The sequence below is a fragment of the Mirounga leonina genome, unplaced genomic scaffold, assembly GCF_011800145.1.
Source record: "Mirounga leonina isolate KUSES-001 unplaced genomic scaffold, KU_Mleo_1.0 Mir_150, whole genome shotgun sequence".
NCBI classification, from domain to species: Eukaryota; Metazoa; Chordata; class Mammalia; order Carnivora; family Phocidae; genus Mirounga; species Mirounga leonina.
The window spans coordinates 36,818,260-36,844,540 of record NW_023270374.1 but is presented as its reverse complement, the minus strand read 5'-3'; the positions used below and the strand labels follow the sequence as shown (position 1 = coordinate 36,844,540).

At 45.0% G+C, this 26,281-nt stretch overlaps 1 protein-coding gene across 1 annotated transcript in view; it reads right to left on the bottom strand.

The window, feature by feature from the left end:
* The window catches only part of LOC118011063 (eyes absent homolog 2), a 131,945-nt gene that overhangs the window by 88,255 nt on the left and 17,409 nt on the right, over window positions 1-26,281 (bottom strand). The window contains exons 2-4 of the mRNA XM_035005634.1: window positions 13,711-13,888; window positions 12,760-12,783; window positions 2,595-2,737 (exon numbers count right to left, since the gene is read on the bottom strand). Coding sequence (XP_034861525.1) covers window positions 2,595-2,737; window positions 12,760-12,783; window positions 13,711-13,888 — 345 coding nt within the window. The remainder of the gene's footprint in view (window positions 1-2,594; window positions 2,738-12,759; window positions 12,784-13,710; window positions 13,889-26,281) is intronic.

The window sequence follows — 26,281 nt, the reverse complement described above, 5'->3', positions numbered from 1 at the left end:
ACCCTCCATGCTGACATTAAGCATGGAAGTGAAACACAGCTCGCACCTTTTCAACTGTTCTTGCCCAGCGGTTCTTTCCTCTGGAATCGAGAAGCAGAGGTTTCCAGAATGATATTGCCCCATAATCCCCAACTTCCACGCCACCCCCGCTGCCTTCTCAGTTTAGCGGAAAATGTCTCTCCACCCCCACCCCTACCAAGAGCAGAAGCCACGTTAAGTGACTGAATAATGAAAGAAAAAAAAAGACATTAATGTATGCACTGCTCTTGGTGATTTCCTTAGATCTGCACTTAAAGCTGCAGGAAATCCTCAGAAATAGGGGGAGGCAGAAAAAGCAAAGAGAACCTGAGGCAAACGGATTTTCTTCTAGCCTTTTGCAAAGGCCTAATCCTGCTGAGGGGATAGTGTAAAGTCTCCTCGGTGTTGGAAGGAGAGGGCTTCGAGAATTAGAGGAAAAGCGAGAACAAATCCCTTGGCTGGGAGCCGTCCCATGAGCAGTGAGGATGCTAGCTCCGTGGCAGGTCCCCAGGGGGGCAAGCTCTCAGCGGGGATGGCTGCTGGTCTACCTCAGGAGGCTGACCAAGGGCAGGAGACAAGCGCGGTCTTCAAAATATTCAACACCTTCTGGGACAGCTGGAACAGACATTGGCCATAAACAAGAACTACCAACCCGACTGGTGAATACTGGCTAACTAGTATCGCTCTACTAGTGAGCGCTGGCTAAATCTCAATAGCCCTGGGGGTGGGTATTTGTTGTTGGGCACCCAGCATCCATCCCGGCCCGATAAGAGCACTCTGGTTTTCTTTTCCCCTGTGTGCTCTCTTGGTGGAACTGTCAATCAAGGGCAAGCCTGAGCCAGGCCAGTGGGATGCTGTCTCCTTGGAATCAGACACTATGTCAAGTGGCTCTAGAATCTCATACAGTTTACTCTCTAGTAGAGGCAGCATTCTCAAGGTTCCCGAGATTCCTCAGCACAGCCTGTGTTTGTTACTGTTCTTTCTAACCTTGGTTTTATGACTTTCTCTCCATGTTGTTCCCTCTCAGTAAATTCCATTTTACTTAAGTAACCAGAACTGGTTTCTGTTGCTTGCAACCAAAGGATTGTATCTCCTACTCCAAGGTTCCCATCTTCATTTCTACACCCAGTGTATGGCACGGAAACCCAGAAGTCCAGAGCCTGGCTGGACTCTCACTGACCACGGCGGGTACTGACAACGAGGAAGGGAGGAGCCACCACCTCAAATCCTGGACATGAGGGGCTCTTATTCTGTCTTCTGAGACCACTTGAGCGCTGAGATTCTCATACCATTCTGGGGGCAAGGGGCCCCCATAATGAGGTGGAGCTTCTTAACCACCCTGATGGGATGGGGGCTCAGAGACAAAATTACATCGACTTTAAGGAAATGATGAAAATGGTATTTCTTAGCACATCTGAGTTTGTGGGCTGAGCTTTGTAGTTGCTGCACACATTGTACAGGATTATGAACAGAGATGGGATGGTGATGCATTCAGATCCCTTGGCATGGACCAGACTTTGACAATACTGCCCATACATCCATAGTGCACTCAAGCCAACAGATCTGCCCTCCTATATTTCTGCCTTTGGTGAAGAAGTATGAACTAACGAACATGCCCATTTTTTTCTCCCTAGATATTGATCGGTTGCTTCCATCTGTTTTTTGGGGCATCTGTTTTGCCTCCGTCCCCACTAGTACCCTTCCCCCCTTCTCTCATGCATGCGGTTCTTTTTTGTTTGGGAAAATGTCAGTGCTTGACCAATAATTCTCCACTTGCTTTATTAAAATAAAGATTGGCAGATCAGCCCTTCTCAGCCTGGGCTGTGCGCTGAAAATCGCCTGGGGAGCTTTAAAATATTGATGCCTTTGTCCCTCCCTCAGGGAATTGGATTTCACTGGTCTGGGGTGCAGCTTAAGAATGATGGTTCTCAGTGCTCCCCAGGAGATTCTAAGGTGTAGCTCAGGTTGTGAGCTACTGTCTAAGAACTCCCTTGCGATGTGTACTTATAATTAGTCTGGGATGGGGCCTGGGCACCTGCATTTTAAAAAGCATCCCAGGTGATACTCTTATGTAGCCAGGGTTAAGAACCCTCTAACCCAGCTGGGAAGGTCAACTGCCCACTGGTGTCTTTACCAGGGCCGCTCAAAGTGTGGTTCTCAACCCTGCAGCATCAGTACGTTCTGGGAACTTGCTGGAAATGCAAATTCTCAGCCCCCTTCCCCCCTCCCCGCCCCTGAATCTACCGAATTGGAAGCTCTGGGTGTGGGGCACAGAAGTCTGGGTTTTCATGGGCCTCCAGGTGATTCTGCTGCTGCCTACATTTGAGAACCTGTGTTTTATGTTATTTCCTATCTCCAAGGTCACTTTTCCTAGCCTGGTCTGTCAACAGTGCTTCCTTACGGCCAACACAATTCTCTATCTTCCCATCAAGTGTTCTTTCCTCCGTTATAGAGCTTTGTGGACACAAAGGGCCATTCTCCCCTGTGTGCGTGGACAGAACTCTGCTCCCCACGCTCCTGTTCTGGCCACAGGTGGAGGTTACATTCACCCAGTCAAGCGGGCAGTCTGGAGTTACCTCGATCTCATTGTCCCCTGCTGGGGATGGGTCACTGCTCCGCTTGGAGCGGCCTCGGAGCTTCCCGTCGGAGGCCCGGTGCGGCCTGTCTGCGTCTCCCTCTTTCGCTGGCGTGGAGGGACCGTTGTGCGTGTTATATTCCCCTGTGCAGGGAAGGGAAGGGTGGACATATCAGAAGCTCTGCTGAGTGTCTCCTCCCAGGAAATATCACCCCACCGGAACCACGCTAGGCCCCATAGGCAGCACAAAAGGCAAAGATCTCATGGAATTAAAACTGCTCTTGATGGTCCCCTTGGCTGCCTATTCGTAACCATTCACTCACGGAGCAAAGATTCACCGAGCAGGCATAGTCCCAGGCACTGCTTCTCACAGTACTTAAATTTTAGAGGGAGGAACGGGGCGTTAGACAAACAAGTGAGTATCTAACACGCCAGGGGAGGACACGTGTTACAAATGGGATGGGGAGGGGGATGCTGGGAGGTTACTAACTGCTATGGGCTAGTCAGGGAGGGCCTCATGGATAAGGGGACACCTGAGTGGAGCTCTAGGGAAGTGAGGGTGGGCGGTTGGGGGAGCTGTAGGGACAGTGAGCAGAGTTTTGTGTTTGCAACTCTCTATTTCCCAAAGCCTGAGGATCCCCAGATGAACAGAAGGAAGAAAATCAGTATTTAAAAGGAGCAGGGCAGGGGCGCCTGGGTGGCTCAGTCGTTAAGCGTCTGCCTTCGGCTCAGGTCATGATCCCAGGGTCCTGGGATCGAGCTCTGCATCAGGCTCCCTGCTCGGCGGGAAGCCTGCTTCTCCCTCTACCTCTCCCCCTGCTTATGTTCCCTCTCTCACTGTGTCTCTGTCAAATAAATAACAAAATCTTTAAAAAAAAAAAAAAAGGAGCAGGGCAGCAAACTTTTCTATCTTTAAGAGATGCCCAGCTTGGGGTGAATGGGAGGTGTGAGGGGAGAAATCTCTGTATTGCTTTCCCTATGTGGCTTGCTCCATTCTCTATTAAAAGCACAGGGCTGGCACTGAGGACACATCAGTAAACGATCTGGACTGAGTTCTGGCTTGACCCACATTTATGCCGGGTCAGTGAGAAGATGCAGGGCAGAAGGCGGCCACCTGCTTCCACTGAGCTGGTGCTTCTGGGAGGCGCAGAGAGGCTGCCACGCTCATGCCCTCAGGCAACTGTCTGATGACCAGGCATGAGTGAGCAGCACCCTCCTGGGACCCACGGTGCAAAGCCAGTATCCGAGCTGTATTGTTTTTTTAAGCACAGAAGTTTGAAATATGTGGCTTTTTATCAGAGTTTATTGTCTTTATTGAACTCATGAAGTGGGATGACGTCCATCTGTGTTACCGTGGACACTCATGGTAGAGGCAGAACTAAAGTCTGGGCCAGGCCCTGTCGCTAGAATGACAGAAGTATACGCCGGAGGGGAACTGGGGAGGGCACCCCATCCTGCTCTCTCATTTTACAGCTGCTGGGTATAGTTCCCAAATGTATCCTGACAACTTCATCTCTCCTTGCATAATCACCAGTTCTTGAGGATCATTAGGAGGAAAATGCTTTTGTCTAAAACTGCTTGGCAATGGACTGATATCTTTCCCTACCCTGGAAGGACGATTTCCCTCCAAAACCCAAGGCACTGAACTTGGTTTATTTAATGTTTCTACTTCTTAGCAGACTAAGGACATAAGAAGAAAAGGTTTGGTTTTGAGTTGTCAGGACTGCGGGGTCATCTCCAACTCCCCAGCATTTTCAGGACACAGCAGGAGAGATTCCCAAATGTCCATCTTGCAAAGACTTTCTTCTGGAGGGTGGGGAATACGCGTTAGAGAAATACACAGATGCTTTAGAGTTGTAGATAACGTTTATCCTGATTGACCTGGTAGTTCTAAGGTTATGGGGGCTTAGAAAACATGTTGACCCCATCAAAATCCAGGCAAATATTATTAAAAAGGGGGGATATACCAGGCATCTAAGAAATGTGTAAATAAGGTGTGGGGGAAGCCAATATATTAAGAGTCTCCTGGGGTGTCTGGGTGCTCAGTTGGTTAAGGTCTGCCTTTGGCTCAGGTCCTGATCCCAGGATCCTGGGATCGAGCCCTGCATGGGGCTCCTTGCTCAGTGGGGAGTCTGCTTCTACCTCTCCCTCTGCCCCTCCCTCTGCCCCTGCTCATGCTCTCTTTCTTGCTCTGCTCTCTCTCAAATAAATAAAATCTTTAAAAAAAGAGTCTCCCTCCCCGCCCCTAAAAAAGCAGCCCTTTCCCCTACCTTTTACATTCTTGAGAATGAAGTGTCAAGATTCAAGTTTCACAGTCAGAGGTACACAGGCTAAAGCAATTTATGTAAACTTTCTTTGGAGTCATTTCACTCTTTTTCTTTCTCCCTCCTTAACTTTTACATCACCTCCAAGAGTTTCCTTGTAATCCCTTTGTGATCTCTTCCTCCCAACCCACTCCCCAGGCGATCACTGATACACTTTCTCTCACTAGAAATTATTTTGTTTTTTCTAGAGTTTTAAATAAATGGAATCACACAATATATATTCTTTTTTGTCTGGCTTCTTTTTTTTTTTTAGTATATGTGCTGCTGAAGTGAACACCGGCTTCTTTTTTTTTTTATTTTAAAGATTTTATTTATTTATTTGACACAGAGATAGAGACAGCTAGAGAGGGAACATAGGCAGGGGGAGTGGGAGACCGAGAAGCAGGCTCCTGGTTGAGCAGGGAGCCTGATGTGGGGCTTGATCCCAGGACCCTGGGATCATGACCTGAGCCAAAGGCAGACACTTAACAACTGAGCCACCCAGGCGTCCCCCCCCCCCCACCTTTTTAAAGATTTTATTTGTCTGGCTTCTTTCAGCCAGAATAATTGTTTTGTGATTCAATCCACGTCAGTATATGAATAGATCATTCCTTTGTGTTGCTGAGTCCTATTCTATTTTATGGATATACCACGCTCCACCTGTGGATGGAGATTTGGGTTGATTCTAGTTTGGGGATGGAATAAAGCTGCTGTGAACACTCACACATCAATCCTGGTATGCATGTAAGCTTTCTTTTTACCAGCGTGATTACAAGGTCATGTGTTGAGTCGAAGTTTGACTTTTTAAGAAACTGCTAAATTGTTTTCCAAAGTGGTTGTACCATTTCACACTCTCACCAGCAGGGTAAGAGAGTTCTAGATGCTCCGCATCTTTGCCAACCTTTGGTATGGTCAGTCTTTGTGATTATAGCCATTCTAAGGGGTACACATTGTGGATTTAATTTATACTTCTCTAATGACTAATGATCAGCATCTTAGTTATGTACTTTTTTTTTTTGACATCCCTGTATCTTCTTTGGGAAAGTGTCTGCTCAAATATTTTGCCCATTTTATTACTGAGTTGTTTGTTTTCTTAGTCTTGGGTTTTGAGAATTCCTTATATACTGCATGTATGTGATGGTTAATCTTGTGTGTCAAGCTGATGGGCTGGTAAAACATTATTTCTGGGTGTTTCTATGAGGGTGTCTCCAGAAGAGATTAGCATTTGAATCAGTAGACTGAGTATAGATCTGTCCTCACCAATGTGTGTGTGTGGGGAATGCATCCCCCATTCCATTGAGGGCCCAAAAAGAACAAAAAGGCAGAGGAAGGGCAAATTATCTTTCTTCTTGAGCTGAGATGTCCATCTTTTCCTGCCTCAGACATTGGAGCTCCTGATTTTCAGGCCTCTGACTCAGACTGAATTGCTCTACTGGATTTCCTGGTTCTCTGGCTTGCAGAAGGCAGATCATGGGACTTGCTGATCTGAGCCATTTCTTACAATAAATCTCTTATCTCTCTCTCTATCTTGATATTAGAGTTTGGAGAACTCTAATACGACACACTTTATCAGATACATGCTTAGCAATTACTTTTTCCCAGACTGTAGCTTCTCTTTTCATTCTCCTAACAGTGTCTTTCAAAGAGCAAATGTTTTAAATTTTCGTGAAGTCAATTTATGTAATTTATTTTCTGTCTGGATCATGTCATCTATGAGTACTCTTTGCCTAGCCCAAGGTCACAAAAATTTTCTGTTTTCCTTAGAAGTTTTATGGTTTTATGTTAGGTGTATGATCTATTCTATGTTGACTTTTTTATGTCATGTGAGGTATGGACTAAAGTTTTTCCGAATATAGATACCCAGTTGTTTCAGAATCTTTTGTTGAGAAGACTATCCTTTCTCCACTGAATTGTCTTGAAACCTTATCAAAAATCACTTGTCTGTATACATGTGCATTTATTTCTGCATTCTCTATTCTGGAACATTGATCTACTTGTCTATCTTTATGCCAATACCATATTGTCATGATTACTGTGGCTCTGTAGTAAGTCTTCAAATCAGGTAGTGTTAGCCTTTCAGGTAGTGTTAGCCTTCCAGATTTTTTTCTGTATCAGAGCTGTTGAGGCTATTCTAATCCATTGTATTTCCCTATGAAGTTCAAAATCAGCTTGAGTGGGATGTTGACAGAGATTGTGTTAAATATATAGATCAATTTGTGGAGAAATGACATCTTAATAATATTAAGTCTTCTGAGCTGTGAGCTCTTTCCATTTACTAAAGGATTCACTTCGTTTCAGTAGCACTTTGTAGTATTAAGTGTACAACTCTTGCACATCTTTTGTCAGATTTATTCAATAGCATTGAATATGAAATGAAATGAATAACACTGAAATGAAAGTATTCAATGTTTTTTGATGGTACTGTAAATGGCATATAAAACTATCCTATTTCCAGGCACCTGGGTAGCATAGTCAGTTAAGCGCCCAACTCTTGGTTTTGGCTCAGGTCGTGATCTTAGGGTCTTGAGATCAAGCCCCATGTCCAGGTCCGTGCTTAGCACAGAGTCTGCTTAAGTTTCTCTCTCCCTCTGCCTCTCCTACCTGTGCTCTCTTAAATGAATAAATAAATAAATCTTTAAAACATATCCTATTTCCTATTACTTGTTGTTACTATATAGAAATACAGCTGATTTTCATATATCCACCTAGTACTCTGCAACATTGCTAAACTCACCTTTTAGTTTTAGCTTTTTAGTAAGTTCTAATTTTCTATGTAGTGATCATATCATTTCACTTCTTTTCCCTTTATGAAGTTTTGTTTCTTTTCCAATATGGAGCCTTTAATTTATTTTTCTTGCCTTATTGCACTCGCTAGAACCTCCAATACAATGGTGAATAGAACTGGTAAGAGTAGACATTTTTGTCTTGCTTCTGATCTTGGGGAATAGCTAGCTGTAGGTTTTTTGCAGCTATCCTATTTTAGTCAACTTGGGCTGCTATGACAAAAATGTCACAGACTGGGTGGCTTAAAGAGCAAAGATTTATTTCCCACATTTTTGGAGGCTGGGAAATCCAAGATCAAGGCACTGTCCAATTTTGTTCCTAGTCAGGGTCTTCTTCCTGGTTTTCAGATGGATGCCTTCTTGCTATATCCACAACATGGTGGAGAGAGAGAGAGATATTATCTCTTGTGTCTCTTCTTATAATGGCACTAACCCCATTCATGAGGGCTCCACCCTCATTACCTAATTACCTCCCAAAGACTCCACCTCCAAATACCATCACTTTAGGGATTAGGGTTTCAACATATGAATCTGGAGGGGAACAAAAACATTCAGTCCGTAGCATGCCTTTTTCTAATAAAGTGTTCCCTTCTATTCCTAATTTGGAATTTTTATCAGGAACAGGTGCTAAATTTTGTCAAATGCTTTCTCTGCATCTATTAAGATGATGTCTTTTTTTCTTCCCAGTTAATTAATTATGGCAGATTATGTTGATTTTCAAATTTTAAACCAACTTTGCATCCTTGGGACAAATCCCACTTGGCCATAACATATTATTCTTTTTTCATATATTGCTGGACTTGATTTGCTAACATTTTGTTTAGAAATTTTTTATCTGCACTTATGGGGATATTGGTCTATAGTTTCCTTTCCTTTCCTTTTTTAAAAAAGATTTTATTTATTTGAGAGAGAGAGAGCACGAGATGGGGGAGAGTCAGAGGGAGAAGCAGACTCCTTGCTGAGCAGGGAGTCTGATGCGGGGCTCCATCCTGGGACTCCAGGATCATGATCTGTGCCAAAGGCAGATGCCTAAATGACTGAGCCACCCAGGCGCCCCCAGTTTCCTTTTCTTATAATGTCTTCATCTAGTTTTGGCATCAGGGTCATGTTGGCCTCATAGAATGAGTTGGGAAGTATTCTTTCCTCTTCAGTTTTCTTGAAAATTTTTGTAGAATTGATAGTTCTTACTCAAATGTTTGATAATCTTAATCAGTGAGGCCATCAGGGCCTGGTGATTTCTTCATGGGAGGATTTCTAACAAAAAATTCAAGTTATTTAATAGATGTAGGCCTATTAAAGATACAGATCTGTTTAGGTCATCTATTTCTTCTTGAGGGAGTTTTGGAAGTTTTTGTCTTATAAGGAATTCATCCATTTCATCTAAGTTGTTAGATTCATTGGCATGATGCTGTTCATAAAACTGCATTATTGTCCTTTTAATATCTGTAGGGTCTGTAGTGATGTTACCACTCTCATTTCATTGGTAATTTATGTCTTCTCTCTTTTTTCTGTATTGGCCTACCTAGAGTTTTATCAATTTTATTTATCTTCTCAAAGAATCAGCTTTTGGTTTCACTGATTTTCTCTCTTGTTTTTCTGTTTTCAGATTTCACTGATTTCCATTCTGGTCTTTATTGTTTCCTTTCTTCTTCTTACTTTGATTGTAATTTGCTCTTCTTTTTCTAGTTTTTTAAGGTGGGAGATCAGGTGTTTGGCTTGAAATTTTTCTTTTCTAGCATAGACATTTGTGCTATAAATTTTCCCTTATGTACTGCTCTAGCGACATTCTACAAATTTTGACATATTTTGTTTTCATTTTCATTAAGTTCAAAATACTTTTAAAAATTTTCTTTTCGTTTTTTTCTTTGACCCATGGTGTATCAGTCAGGGTTCTCCCAAGAAACAGAGCCAACAGGATATATGTAAATATATATATAAGAGGAGATTTATTATAGGAATTGGCTCATGACGTTATAGAGGTCAGGAAGTCCCATAATCTGGTGTTCGCAAGCTGGAAAATCAGGAAAGCCAATGGTATAATTTAGTCTGAGGCTGAAGGCCTGAGAACTGGGGGTAGGGGGAGTCTGGAGGGGTTGGGCCCCACTGGTGTAAGTCCTGGAATCCAAAGGCCTGAGAATCAGGAGCTCCAATGTCTGTCCAATTATCTTTTTAGATAATCTGCATCATACTGAAAAGTTTGAAAAGAAAAGAGCCCTTAAGCAACCACTACTAATTTGTTTTTTCTCTTGAGTAATGTCAGATGTTCAGATTTTGCCCTCTACCTTAGCAAATTGCCCTGCAATCATCTGTAAATTGTTGGGACTTCGTATAACTGCTAATGCATATCAATGCAGGCTGGGCTGGAGGCTGGGGTGGAGAAGAGCATCAGGATACTCTATCCAGGCAATGCAGAGAGGGAGCGTGATCTGTTGGTAATATATAACCCTCCTGAGGCTCTGGAATTTGGAACCAACCACTCAAGGAGATCCTGGATAATTTCAAAAGTGGAGTTTTTATGGGAAATTTTAAGAGAGAGAGAGAGAGAGAGAGTGTGTGTGTGTGTGTGTGTGTGCGTGCGCACATGCATATGCACACATGCATGCTTACATGACCTTCCTTTATAACAGACACTGGGGAAAAGAAGCAAGAGACCTCGGTTACAGCTGACAACTATTTATGTCATTAGATTTTATGTGAGCTTGTTAGACACACAGTAAAAACCATCTCAACCACTTATTGTTGAACCTTAGACCAAGGGATAAAGGAAGAACAGGGGGAAACAGTAAAGAAAAGTTTCAAAGAGATACAATGAGCCTTTATGTTTGCTCTTGATGGGGAACAAAGATAACCTTCCCACATACCCCAAACTCTTGGGAAGTAAGATTTGGAATCTAGTTCCAAATTATACATAGACAGTGGCATCTACTTAAGGATTTCCTGCTTATATCTCCTCTCTAAAGTCAGTTGGAGTGGCCACACTCTGAAAACCAGGATGGTCAAAGATAATTTAGTACTATGAGATAAAGAAAAGTTTGTTAAATTTCATACCCTTCAAAGAAAGCAATTTGGAAGTTGTTACCTAGGTACCATGCATTCATTAAATACTGTGATGAAATCACAATGACAAAAATCAATGTTCAAGCCCTAAACTTCCTTAAAAATTGACTTAAAAGGGGCGCCTGGGTGGCTCAGTTTGTTAAGCATCTGACTCTTGATCTCAGCTCAAGTCTTGATATCAGGGTCATGAGTTCAAGCCCTGCACTGGGCTCCACTCTGGACATGGAACCTACTTAAAAAAAACTGACTTAGAAATATCTGGCCATGTTATCCCCATTTGCCACCAAACCAAGGATAATTAACTTGTCCCCAGTGATGGAAAACACAAGGGCTAAAAGCAATAGCTGTACCAAGAATCCCAGGAACAGAAGAAGTTAGTCTCAACTGTTCTTTTTCTAACTGTCAACCAGTAGTATGGAATGAATGTCCACACACTGTCATGTTAGCTTAGCTTCTACAAGCCCCAGAGTATCAGTGGGTTCTGAAAAACCCACTGAAAAGAAAATAGAACAAAATGCAAGGATATCTACATTACATTTGGGCATTCTAATTTATTGCTGTCATTTAATGATAATAAGCCTAAACCATCTCATACAAGAGAACACATATGCATAGCAGATCTATGGAAGGAAAGAATGAATCCATAGGCTGGTGAGTTAGTTGCATAGGGATGTATACCATCCAGGGGTCAGGACATGGACTCTCCTACATGTTGATCCTAATCTAGGTGAGTTCCCTGGGTTGTGGATACCTGTTACTTTGGCCCACCCAGTGTCTCTACAGTCTTCCCCTGGGTGGTGTGCTCTGGGTTTCTTTGGGAAAACACTTTTCCCTCACTCAGTCCATGTGGTCTGGGTGGGGATGAACCAACTCTAGCTTCTGCTGTGAGTATGAGACCCAGGTCTGCTGCCCCATCCCAGAATTCCATCCACTGCCACAGAGACTGGTGTGAGGATAGGTATGTGACCTAAGCTGGGCCAATAGAAGCGTTACCTGGGACCTCTGCAGGGACTGTTAGGAAGGAGGAACTCTCTCTGAGGGGTAGATAAGCAGGAAGGACTGAATCCTGGAGCAGCTGGTGACCATCTTTGCCACCATAATGGGAAAGCCTGCTTGAGAGGGAAATGAACCCAAGAAAATGCAGAGCCAGAGGAAGAAAGAGACTGAGGCCCCAAATTATCATCTGAACCCCCTGGACCCAGCCTTGAATCCCTATACATCTTGATTATATATGCTTAAAAATTCCTTTTTTGGGGGTGTGTGGGTGGCTCAGTTGGTTGAGTGTCCGACTCTTGTTTTGGGCTCAGGTCAGGATCTCAGGGTCATGAGATGGAGACCTATGTTAGGCTCCTCACTCAGCATGGAATCTGCTTGAGATTCTCTCTCCCTCTACCGTTCCCCCCATTTGTGTGTGCGCTCTCTCTCTAAAATAAATAAATCTTTAAAAAATTACTTTTTTTGCTTAAACCAGTTGGAGTTGCATCTTCTATCTTTTGAAGCCAGAAAGTCCTAATAAAAGGGATTCTTTTTTTTAAAAGATTTTATTTATTTATTTGAGAGAGAGAGAGAGAGCACACAAGCGGGGGAGGGGCAGAGGGAGAAGGAGAAGCAGACTCCCCACTGAGCAGGGAGCCTAGCACAGGGTTTGATCCCAGGACCCTGGGATCATGACTTGAACCGAAGGCAGACGCTTAACCGACTGAGCCACCCAGGCACCGCAATAAAAGGATTTCTGAAGCTGATGCGCTATTGAAAACGTACACATATGAAGATTTTTTAAAAGATTCTAGAATTCTCGATGAGAGAACCAGGGTCTAATGGTCACCGTCCTTCTGTTCTCAAATGGGTTTTTTTTTTTTTTTAATTTACAAGCACATGTTTATTTGACGTATTTACGCAAATGGGTTTTAGATAACATAATCTCAGCTATGTGTGACTACTGAATATCCAGGAGTGCTGGTTATGGTGCCCAACAGGCCTGTGTTCAAATCCCAGTTCCACCAATCGCTAGCAAGCTACTTACCACTCTGATCTTCATTGTTCTTATCTGGAAAAGAGGGGGTACCTGAAAACCAGTTTTTGTGAGGATTGTGACTTTCCTTATCACAGTCTGTAATTCTGTATTTATGTGATTATTTGATTCCTGTCTGCAAGAATCATGTCTCTTTTATACTATATTTTATTTCCTAAACTAAGGAGTACCTGGACAACAGCAGGTGCTTTATAAATATTTGTTTAATCAATATATAAATAAGTGAAATGAGAAGATAACACAGATATGTGCTTGGCACATCTCAGATGGGCAACAAATACTACTTTCCCTTCTTTGAGGACTAGGGCTCACCAACTCCAGCGTCCACATGGGCCAGGCAGGTAATGAATCTGAAGTACATTGGCCAGATGTGGAATTGTGTGTGCCCTGTCTGAATGGGGCAGATATTACTCAGCCAGCCAAGTGTCCTCACTTAGGAAGGTAGACCTAAGTGATCAGGTCCAGATTTGCTTTCAAGAAAAGACCAGATTGGGGCGCCTGGGTGGCTCAGTTGATTAAGCGACTGCCTTTGGCTCAGGTCATGATCCTGGAGTCCCGGGATCGAGTCCCGCATCAGGCTCCCTGCTCAGCAGGGAGTCTGCTTCTCCCTTTGACCCTATCCCCTCTTGTGTTCCCTCTCTCATTCTCTCTCTCTCACTCTCAAATAAATAAATAAAATCTTTAAAAAAAAAAAAAAGAGAAGACCAGATCTACTTTTAAGGGAAAGCATAAATTAGAATTTTTAGGTAAAAATTTTAAACATGGGTACAATTAAAGACACACACACACACACACACAGAAAGGCCAACAAAATATATACGAGGACTGGATTTAGCTCTTGGGTGACCAGTTCATTACAACTGGGACCCATGTCCAGTCCATCCTTCCTATGAGAGCTCAGATTACAGCCACCAATAACCACAGGACAGCGACTGTACTTACCACCAAGCAACTCAGAACTCTGGTTGGGGACGCTGTGAGATGCCTCCTGGAGGACATAGGTGGATGTGGAGAGGGGAGAAGGGCAGATGCTGCTGGCCGGGACGTAAGGAGGGCTGTAGGATGAGCTGTAATACTGGGAATACTGGCTCTGAGGGAAGCCGGGGTAGGAAGGATAGTCCTGGAAAGGGAAACACACACAAGGCGCTGAGTGAGGAAGCCTGTCTGGCCATGGGCCTTCCGTCCACCCAGTCACAGGCTGACAGGGGCAAGGGGCCTCATGGGGTGGGTTCTCCTGTGTCTGTCTCCATCTCTCCCACTAGAATAAAAGCTCCATGAGGGCAGGGACTTGCCCCAGATGCAAACCCTGAGACAAGGATGCAAGTGCAAGTATTTGGGAGGTGAACAAGACACCAGTTGGGGGAATGGGGAAGTGAGACAGGAAAGGGAAGAAGGAAAAGCAGCCCATCTGGGGGCTTTTAAGTGGGAGGCAGCTATGCTCACCACTATACCACCAACGCTAGCGAGGGGGCTTTTAAGTGGGAACTGGAGGGAATTCCCCTGGAAAACACTGGGATGTTTTAAAACACACCCTCAGAATGATCTCTCCCAGGGGCAAGGGAGCTGGGCTCTTCATCCACCAACTCCAGCCAGGGTTTTTTGAGAGCTGCTCCCAGTGGTCTTCATTCCCTGGCACGTTCCTCCTGCCCTGTGCTCTGGTCCTAGGGAACACCCTCGAGCCCTGGGATGCAGAGGTCAGCAGGTGCCCCCTGAGGGATGTGGGTGTGGCTCTGTCAGTGTCTGTCTTGATTGCTGTTATATCCCTAGCACCTGGAACAGTGCCGGGCACACAGGGGAGCTCAATAAATACTAGATAAATCAATGAACCAATGAATGAGTGATAAGGACCACATACACACATACCCAGGAGACTAGGTGACATTTTAAGTGCACAAGGGATACAAATACAGCAGCACCTATATACAGCATTAGGGATCAGAATCTTCTATGAGGAAGTCTCAGAGATAAAATCAAAGAATGCCAGTCCCCTTTTGATCAAGCTTTGCTTAAACCAGCCAGATATTCCAGCTCTCCCACACCACTGTTTCATATATTCCAAACAAATCATTGTTTCAAATATTCTGCCCCACCAGCACCATAAACTGATGCTTCTCAACTCTGTGAAAACTTATGGGAAGTTCAGCTTCCTGGACCCCACCCCAGCCCTACAGAATCAGAATTTCTGGAGGTGGCATTGAGAGAATCTCCGTTTTTGACAAGCTCCTCTTGGTGAAATGGGCAGACACCCAGAGTGAAGAACCACACCTTAAAAAGGACTGTTGTATTTATGGGTATTTTATCCATGTACATAGTATACTGGAAATAATACAGAAATACAGACACCATCTCCCAATCTTCCAAGGTTTAAATCATTTAGATTCTTCAGCTCACTGAAGAAGAAATAGTGCATTCCTCATATTTAAATGTTAAATATTCCATAAAGCCAACCTACTCTGTGGTAGTTTTGTTTTAAGGCTAGCCTGAAAGCATGTTAGCCTTTTGTTCTGAAATAATTCTAGACTTAATAGAAGAGGTGCACAAATAGGACAGAGCTCCCACTCTCATTCTTAATCTCTAAGTGAAAACAAGACAATCAAACTATTGGCCGGTGTTCATCTTCACAGGGTTGACCCGGTGTGATTTAACAAGCATTTATAAAGCCCCCACTGTGTGCTGGGCACTTGGCACTGGAATGCAGAAGTGAAGATGATGGATTCTCACGCTTGAGAAGGTCAAGAGAGCACATGCATTTGCATTCATACATTCTAGATTCAACAGTCACTGGGCATCACGGGCTCAGGTCAAGACGTAATATCGCCTACATCATCTTGGAAATCTACTAGTGATTCCAATTTCTCTGTCTCTACTCTGTATCTTTCGGATGGCCTTTTGCACAATCTGACTCCTGCGGTATCTAAACCCAGGGAATAAGAGACTGCATTTGTGGTGGGGGTTGTGGACTCTCGGGGTGCCCTGATTTAAGGTGGCTGTTTAAGGAAAGGGAATACAAGTGGTGGGGAGCGACGTCTACCTGGTGCACACTTCCGAATCCGGCCGCATTGGTCAGGCCATTTGCTCCTTGGTAGATCCCCGCCGTGCCTGCAGGAAGGAGGAATGGGTACAGATGAGGTTTCTTACAGTCAGAGAGGGACGTGGAGGAAAAAGATGTGGCAGACAGGTGGGCTCTTTGAGGGCAGACAGATGGGGATGGAACCCGTGACCTCGGCAAGTTACCAAATCTCTCTGATGCTCAGTTCTGTCAATTAATGAATAAAAATAAGTAACTCCTCCATCAAAGGATTGTGGTGAGCAATAAAAGAGACAGTGCATGCAATACAGATTCTGGCTCTCAATAATTACGCTCACAAAAAATATTTATTTAAAAAATTGTGTAAGTGTACATGACATGCAGTTTACCATTTTAACTATTTCTAAGTGTACAGCTGAGTGGCATTTGCTACATTCACATTGTTGTGCGACCTTCACGACCATCCATGCCCAGAACTCATTTCATCTTGCAAAACTAAGACTGTGTCCCCATTAAATACTAAATCCCCACTCCTCCCCTCCCTCAGCCCCTGGCCCCCCCAATTCTACCTTCTCTACGACTGTGATAGCTCTAGGAACAACACACAAGTGGAATCATGTAGCATTTGTGCTTTTGTGACTGGCTTATTTCATTTAGCATCACGTCTTCAAGGATCGTCCATCGTTGTGGCAGGTGCCCAGAATGACATCCCATCGTACCATATACCATTTTGTTTAGCCATTCATCTGTCGGTGGACACTCGGATTGCTTCCATTTTTTGGCTATCATGAATACATGGGGGTAAAAATGCCTCTTTCAGACCCTGCTTTCAATTCTTTTGGGTACATACCCAATAACTGGATATGATAATTTGATTTTTAATTTTTTGAGGAACCACCTACTGTTGTCTATAGCGTTCCATCATTTTATATTCCCACCAACAGTGCACAGGGTTCCAAATTCTCCACATCCTCATCAACACTTTCTTTCCTTCCTTCCTCCCTCCCTTCCTTCCTTTTCTTTCTTTTTCTGTCAGTAGCCATTCTAAGGGGTGCGAGGTGGTAAATGAATAAACTGAATGGTGGTAAACTGAATAAATGCACAAAAGGACTTTTGCCCTCTGAGCATCAGTTGCCCCCATCTATAAAATGGGAATAAAAATGATACTTCTATTACTACTAGTAAATGCGATTTACTGAATGAATAAGTGAGTGGTGAATGGGGTGTCACTGAAGACAGGGTGGCCAGGCAAGGCCTCTCTGAGGTGACACTGGAGCTGAGACGTTTCAGTGATGGACACAACCTGGGGGAGGAGCGTTCACTAACTGAGCACACAGATCCTAAAGCAGGGATTCGCTTGGCAGGTTAGAGAAAGAGAGGAAAGGCCAATGAGGCAGGAGCCCAGAGAGGGAAGAGGGTGGCCACAGGAACAGCCATGGTGAATTTGTGTGTGTCAGGTGCCATTCTGAGCTCTTTCTGGACAAACTGAGGCCCGGAGAAGTTAAGTGACGCACCCAAGGCAGCACAGAGAGTGGGTGACAACTGCTGGGGCTGGAACCCGGAAGTCTGACTTGAGTTTTCAACACCTCTCTATGGTGCTGCTGTTGCTGTTTTACAAACTGTTCTTTTGGGGGTTATAACTTACATCCTATAACATTCCTCCACTGGGATCAGTTGGATAATTTTTAAAGTAAGTCGGTATAACTGTGCACCCGTGACCACAATGCAGTTTTAGAACATTTCCATCCCCCCAAAGTTCCCTGATGCCCCTCTGCAGTCAACCCCCACCCCCATCCCCAGCATCAGGCAGCTGACCCACTGCTGATTCTAGAGTTCTGCCTTTTCTAGAAATTTCACAGAAACGGGATCAGACAATATGTACTTGTATCTGGCCTCCTTCCCTCCGCATAAGGCTGCAGTGCTACTCCATGTCGTAGTGTGGATCAGCAGTTCATTCCTTTTCATTGCTGGATAGTACTGTGTGTGTAAATGTACCACATCCAATTTGGGGCTATTCCAGATAAAGAGGCTCTAAACATTTGCATATGAGTCCTTGTGTGGATGTATGTTTTCATTCCCCTTGGGCAGATCCCAAGGAGCAGGATTGTGGAAATCATGTGGCAAGAGAATGTTTTAGTTTCTTTTTCTTTTTTTTTTGAGTATGTTTTACTTTTCAAAAACATGGCCAAAGTGTCTTCCAAGTGACTGTACCATTTCACAAACCTACTAGCAGTGTATGAGATTTCCAGCTTCTTCAGCACTTGGCATTTTCAGTCTTTTTGATCATAGCCTTCTAGTAGGTATGCAGTGGTATTTCCTTGTGGTTTTAGATAGTGTTTGTCCAGTGATTAACCATGTCGGGCATCTTTTTATGTGCTTATCAGCCATTCATGTATCTTTTTAGATGAATATCTATTCAAATCTTTTGCCCATTAAAAAGAAAGTTAGGTATGTCCTCTTAAAATTTAGTTGTAAGAGTTTCTTGTATACTCTGGACACAAGTCCTTTATCAGATACACGATGTGCAAATATTACCCCCAAGTCGGTAGCTTGTCCTTTCATTTTCTTTATGGTGTCTTTTGAAGGGCAGAAGCTGTTTTTTTTTTTTTTTTTTTAATCAATATCCTCCTTATGGATCTTGCTTTCACTGATTAACCCAAGGTCATATTCTTTCTTATGTTTTCTTCCAGAAATTTTATAGTTTTAGCTCTATGATCTAATGTAAGTGAATTTTGTGTGTATGGTATGAGGTAAGGGTCTAAATGAATCTTTTGCATATGGATACCCAATTGTTCCAGCACCCCTATAAAAAGTTTATTCTTGGCACCTTTGCCAAAAATTAAGTGACAATATGAGAGTTTATTTCTGGACTCTGTTCCACTGATGTATCTAGCCTATACCAATTCCATCCTGACCTGATTACTGTAGCTTTATAGTAAGTTCTGGAATGAGGTAGCGTAAGTTTTCCTTTTGTTCTTCTTTTTCAAGATTGTTTTGGCTTCTATGTATAAACTTAGCATTTACACATTAACTTTAGAATAAGCTCGTTGATTTCTGTTGGCCAGAAGGAGTGACACGTTTTTCAACCCAGAATCCTGCATCCTGAGAAAATATCCTTCAGGAATAAAGGGAAAATCAAGACATTCTCAAATGAAGAAAAAACTTAGAAAATCTGTCACAGCAGACATACTCTGAGAAGATGAGTATAGGAAGTTCTTGACACAGACAGGAAATTTTAAAAAGGACTCTTGGAACATCAGGAGGGAGAAAGAAAAAAGTAAAAATATGGGTAAATAAAGCCTCCTTTCTGTATGGTTATACCAACCAACTCAATATGCAGTTAGGTCTATAAAAGTTTGCTATCGAATTTTAGGAGTTTTCAAATGTGTTTTGTAATTATCTAAAAATACTGAAATGGCCCCAAAGTCAAATCTACAAAATAAACTATACCCACACCCAGGGGTGAGGAGGATTCTGTGCTGCGCACCCAGACGGGTTCTGTAATGCCTGCTGGGGAGAGGTGGGGCCAGGGAAGGCTTCCCGGAAGAAGTGACACCTAAACTGATCTCTGAAGGATGAGTTGGAGCCAGCCAGGGGAAGAGAGGAAGGACCAGGAACATGGCCACACCTGGGCATCCTCACCTGATCTCCAACACAGGGAGGCTTGTCCAAGGACCAGAACCCACAGAATTTGTCCACAATGGTGTGGCACGCTGAGATCCCATTCTGTCCTCAATGGCCTGTTCAGACAGGTCCAGAGGAGCTCTAGGCCAGCCTGTTCCATTCTAAACCATTTTGGGGGCCATGGTTACCATGATGACCCTACCTGCTAAAGCTTAGAAACACACCTGCCCTCTGAAGAGTCTTGGCCACAGTGTTTTCTGTTCTGATTTCTCTTTTCTTTTGTGTCAACCTTCTGAATGACAACTTTGGACAGGTTTAAAAACAAACAGGCCACAGTCTGGTCCCTTGGTATTCTTTCTCCCAAAGAGCCTCTTGTTTGTTTTCGTTCTGTGACCCAGGGGCATCCGAAGAATGGACAGCTGAACAAACTGCAGTGTGCCGAGGGCAGTCCCAGGCCCCTGCAGGGAGACATCCATCCCATGCCTGAGGACCCGGGAGGATGGGGGCACGTGGCCCCAGATATCTTGTGCCACAACATGTGGTCTCTGGAGGGTTTTCCAAATGGACCGCCTTGAGCTGGAATGTTTAACACCGACCTCTTGCCTCCATCCAGCTGGTGGAGGGCCCACAGGAGGGCTGGGGAAGGCAAGGGTAAGATGAGGAAAAAGTCCTCTCTTAAGGTGACGGTGCAGGTCCTGCTAGGGGTCCCCTGATATCCATTCACCCCTTCTGTCTCGTGTCAACAGAACCTCTGCTTTTAAGCTGGGCACATGCCTGATTAGAATAAACACTATTTTCCCCAGCTTTCCTTGTGGAGGGTGTGGCCGTGGGATGAGTTCCAGTCAAGGGGAGGGTAGTAAGTTAATGTGTGCAATTTCCTGAGTATGCCCTTAGAGGGCAAGGGTGAGGCCTCCCTTTCCCTGCGAAATATGGTCATCTTGGATCACATGGCTGGGACCCCTGCCACATTTGCAGACCAGAGCCACCATATCAGCAAAATAATTTTCAAGTGGGTATTTATCCATTTATTTGACAATACATTTCCTAGTGAAATGTATCACCATGTCAGGTACTGTTGTGGATACGGCAGTGAGTAAGGGGTTGATGCTCACATTTAGGGAGGAGACAGAACACAATCAAGTGGATAGACACACAAAGAGTTAAGATAATTCCAGATCCAGGGCGCCTGGGTGGCTCAGTTGGTTAAGCGACTGCCTTCGGCTCAGGTCATGATCCTGGAGTCCCGGGATCGAGTCCCACATCAGGCTCCCTGCTCGGCGGGGAGCCTGCTTCTCCCTCTGACCCTCCCCCTCTCATGTGCTCTCTGTCTCTCTCATTCTCTCTGTCTCAAATAAATAAATAAAAATCTTTAATAAAAAAAAAAGATAATTCCAGATCCAAATGCAGTGATGCATTACACAGCACTGAGCTGTGGACTGTGGGCTGGAACCTGCCTGCAAACTGTTCTAAATGACGTGAGTATAGACATTGGGAGATGGTGTGTAGGAACGTCTCTTGTCTGCTGAATCTGATACTAAAAATCAGGACTTGTAATTAGTGTCTTAAAAATTTTCATTGTTGGGGCACCTGGGTGGCTCAGTCGGTTAAGCGACTGCCTTCGGCTCAGGTCATGATCCTGGAGTCCCAGGATCGAGTCCCGCATCGGGCTCCCAGCTCAGCGGGGAGCCTGCTTCTCCCTCTCCCTCTGCCTGCCGCTCCCCCCGCTTGTGTGCTCTCTCTCTGTCAAATAAATAAAATCTCAAAAAAAAAAAAAAGAAAGAAATTTTTAAAAATTTCATTGTTTTTCCATCTTTTTTTTCATGATTGCCCCATCCTTTTTGATATTTTTCCTCTACTTACCCCTTCTCCTGTGAAATTCTAATATTATAGATAATTGCGTATCTGTTTAGGTATTTATGTATACTTGCGCTTCACACAAAAAGAGTAAGATGTTTTTGTCCCCACTCTGAGAACCATTTTTTGCTGCCTTTGGGTGATATTGCCCCCAATCAGAATGCAAGTTCTAGAGATTCATTTTTATTGTATTTTACAATAAAGGAAGGAGAAACCCCCGGTCCTTCACCTCAGTGAACATGTGAAATCCTGGGTGATCCAGCATCTGGAGGTGGGCCTCGGTGCCTAGTAAAGATGCCCCCTCCCATCCCATCGCACACTGTTATGCGCAGTGACTTGTTCAACACAGCTGTCCACCTTCCTTATGTAGTTTACAGAAGCTCGGTGCTGGAAAGTTCCCTGGCTTGTCCAACAGCATCTGAGCTGCTGGACATCTACTCTTACATGTCTACTAGGTCGGCCATAAAAAAACAAAACAAAAAACCCCCCCACAAAATGGAAAATAACAAGCGTTGGTGAGGATGTGGAGAAATTGGAAACCTTGCACACTGTGGGTAGGAGTGTAGGACGTGCAGCCGCCATGGAAGGGAGCTTGCGGATGCCTCACAAAGGTACACACAGAATTACCATGTGACCCAGCAATCCCCCTCCCGGGTACACACCCCAAAGAGTTGAAAACAGAGGTTCAGACAGAAACCTGTACACAAACGTTCCTAGCAGCACTATTCACAACAGCCAAAAGGCAGACCACGCCCGACGTCCATCAGCTGATAAATGGATAAACGGAATGTGGCAAATGCATATGATGGAAGATTACGCAGCTGTAAAAAGGAATGGAGTCCTGACGCACGCTACAGCGTGGATGAACGTTGGAAACATTTTAAGTGGAAAATGTTAGATGTCAAAGACCACATGCTGTCTGATTTGCCTTTATATGAGATGTTCAGAACAGACCAATCCACAGAGACCGAAGGAGACTAGTGATGCTGGGAGCTGGCAGCAGGGGCGAATTGGGAGTGACAGCCTCATGGGTGATGGGGTTTCCTTTTGGGGTGATAAGAATGTCTTGGAACTAGATAGAGGTGGTGGTCGCACAACACTGTGAAGAACCATGCACTCTAAAATGGTTACTGTTATGTGAATTGGATCTCCATTGAAAACAAAACAAAGTTTCTGCTTTCACTGCCTCCCAGCCCCATCCCACAGCTGGTCTCCCAGGCAAGAGCAAAGGAGGAGAACGGGGACGCCCAGAGAATTCAGGACCCTTCCCTCTGCCACACTCCTGGAAGCTCCTTGGGCTTTGAGAGAAGAGGTGATATCTGCATCTCTGGGATTCCTTGTGCCCACCCCGAGTTCAGGGAACCATGCCTGTCCCTACCTCTTCAACACCGACCTCACGTTCCCTTCCCATCTTCTTTCCCTTTTTGGAAGTATCATGGCTTCATCTAACCAGGCTGCAAGATGCCCTGCAGAAGGCTCTTTGGAATGGGGGTGAGGTGGGAGAGACAAGCTGGGTCTGGCTCTCCCCTGGGCAACAGTGGGCCACTTTCCGAGATCACCAAGCAGCTCTCATGTGCAGGGGCCACATACAACGCGGGTGGCATTTGGGGTCTTTGAACTGCTGTCAGTGCGCAAAGGTCCATCCTCCTTTATTACTGCTGTCAGCAGGGCCAGGGCCCCTGGGGGACGCACTCCATGTAAACTGGGAAGCGAGCATATTGACTGCACGGTACTGCCCACGATGCTGAGCCCCCCTCTCTGCTGAGCCCTCCAGTCAGCCCCACCACGGAGGTCACTGCGCAAAAGTGGCAGCGCCCGCCGGATTCTGGAGAACTCCCCGAGCACCCGGAGCCCGATGTGCCAGCAGGACTTTTCACAGCAGATGAGACAACTGGGAATCATATCGATGTGGAGATGTTTAATGGAGAGATACTAGGGAACGTGCTGAGAGGTGTGCACTCTCTGGATACTTCTCCCCAACTTCCCTGCGGGGAAAGCACTCCCACGGTGCTCTGAGGGGCACAATCTAGTTTCACTCTTCCTTCCTCCACCTGCTACTCCTCACCACACAGTCACAAGTGAGAGGTGGCAAGCCATTCTGGGATGAGGGAAGGAAGGCAAGCATGTCAGGGCAACTGGGGCTTCTCCTTCCAGTCCCATCAGGGTCCTGGGTCCTGCACAGGTGGGCAGAAGAATTAGCAGAAATGAGTTATCCCAGCTCTTGTGTTCTAAAGTTTAAGCCCTGGAGTGTGGGAGGATTTGAGTTGCAGGCTAATGCTTCTCGAACTGTCAGGGAAGGACTAGTGTTTAACAAAGACATGGTTGCATAACCAGCATGCAACTCACGCCGCATGTAATTCACCACGTGATACCACAACCCCCAAACGGCCCTACATCCTGTGCTGAGATGAGCTGTGGATTGCATGGCTGGTGGCTGGGGCAGAATTTAGTCTTTAACTGCTGGGAAAGTTTCTCTCTCTTACTCCCAGTTCTGTACTTATGTTATCATAGGCCAGTGAGTTTGTGGACTGGCCCCAGTTGGTGGGCCAACTAAGAATTAGGTTGATGTAGGCAAAATGGCTTAGGAAATATGAAGGAAGAAGGATTCTCTTGGGAGGATGGGTGATTCTTCTGGCTAAAGAAATGGGGTAGGGCAAGAGGGAAGGCAAAGGGGTGGGCAGAGAAAGAAAAAGACAATGAGCAGGGAGTCCTGGGGCAGAGGGATTCTCTGTTCCCACACACAGGTGCTGAGAAAGCAGCAAGCCTCCCCTCCATGGGAAGGGGCTGTGTGTGCTGAGTCTGAGATAGGCAGCCCTCAGAACCTTCCAGGCCCAACAGGAGAGGGAGGTGAGGGAAGGAGCTTGATGCAGCCACGATGGTAAATGGCAACTGACACACAGCATTAGTGTTGGGAAACGATGGGGGGTGGTGGGGATTGCGGCAAACTGGAATATGCAGTTTTTTGTGTTTTTTATTTTGTTTTGTTTTTAAAAATTTTATTTATTTATCTGAGACAGAGAGAATGAGAGAGACAGAGAGCACATGAGAGGGGGGAGGGTCAGAGGGAGAAGCAGGCTCCCTGCCGAGCAGGGAGCCCGATGCGGGACTCGATCCAGGGACTCCAGGATCATGACCTGAGCTGAAGGCAGTTGCTTAACCAACTGAGCCATCCAGGCGCCCTAAAGATTTTATTTTTAACTAATCTCTACACCTGACATGGGCTCGAACTTACAACCCCAAGATCAAGAGTCACATGCTACACCGACTGAGCCAGCCAGGTGCCCCTGGGATGCACAGTTTGGCTCCCCACAGGCATTCCCAGTTCCTTTCTCCTTGCATGTTACTTTCCTTGCTTTCCCAGTTTCCCTTGCAGTTCTGAGATGGCTATGTAATCTAGTTCCGGCCAAGGGGCTTCTGGGAAAGACTTTTCTTTTGTTCCCCTGCCGGTTCCTCCCCTGGATTATGTGAAGATGTAATGCCTGGAGTTACAGCAGCCATCTTGGGACACGAGGCTACAAACATAAAAGCAAAAGGCCCACATGCTGAGGTTGAAGGAGTGGAAGGATAAAAAGAACCTGGTCCTTGAAGATATAAATGAGCTGCCAAACCAATCTTAGGGTCAACTTCTTGCTAAATGCACAATAAATGTTATTATGGGTTAAGCCAACATTAGTTGGGCTTTTTGTTACTAGCAGCCCAAAGCATTCCTGACTGATACAATGCTGCTCAGCTCCAACTTACCTCTGTCCCCTGGAAGTGTAATCTAATGTAGCCAGGGCTTCTGATTTTTCCAAAGAAGTGAAAAATCTGCGTTTATATATGGAAATTTCCCAATGTTATATATAGGAAACAAATATAAATTAGTTGGGATTAAAAAAAAAAAAAACCAAAACAAACAAAAAGATATTTGCAGGGGATGTGGCCTGTGGGTTTCCAGTTTGTGATCTCTGGTCTAGGAAGACAGAACAATGAAACATTCCTGTGCCCACAGTGTGGCAAAGACACGGTGATGAAGAGCCCCAGATGGGAAGGAGCCTCACGGATGGAGAGGGTGGACAAGTCGGCAGCAGCCTGGGTCTCAGTGAGGGAGGATGATAAACCCCTGACACTATGACACACTGGCTTGGGATAAGATGCCAGAACCATGGCCAAAATTCCAGAGAATTTGAGGAAAGCCTTGAAAGAGTACAATGAAACTTTCCGACCCGTCCAGGGGAATGGTAGCTCAAAGTAGAAATCATGTTGAAAGGCTGAAAATAAAGTCAGATCCTCTTTTTACCCCCTTGAGCTTACACATCGAGATTTATACCTTCTACAGAAGACACAGAGGGATTCTTTATGTCCCTGGAATTGTGCCTCCACCAACGTCAGGGAGCCTGTGTGGACAGTCGCGGACATCAGCCCATCCCTTTTGTCATCCTGCAAAATGCTGGGTACTAACTGTCGAGTGAATTCAAGTTCATGGCACATTTTCCTCACTAGCGCACCCAAGACCTCTCTTTTTAAAAAATGTGTTTCCTTTCATTCCCTGTCACTTCACAGGCAATGATTCTAGCGTGTCTAGGCGCATCCCACCATCTCTATGGGTTCCTGCACAAGTTCACCAGTGTTTTGTGGGCAGGAACATCATTTTTGTGAATTCTGTTTGTTACATTTCCTATGATTTCTTGGTTTTTTCACTCATCAGGAAGTTCTTAAGACCCGTCTATGTTGCTGTGGGTACATCCTGTTTGTTCCGTTTCATTATATTCCATATGGTTCCTCTGGGTTTTTTTGCCCACCACTAAGTCCTTGGGCTCCATCCACATTGCTAGAGGCGCCGCTCCCCTGTTGTCCTAGCAACTGCTCAGCCCTCCCTTGTGTGCGTTCTCCGTATCTCCTGCTCCTCCTCTGGGACAGTGCCCGGGACACCTCCATGTCTGCCCACCGCAGCACAAACACCCTTGGACCGTCCCCTGTGGGCCCGTGTGTGAGTCTCCTTGGGATGTATCCCTAGGAGTGGGATGG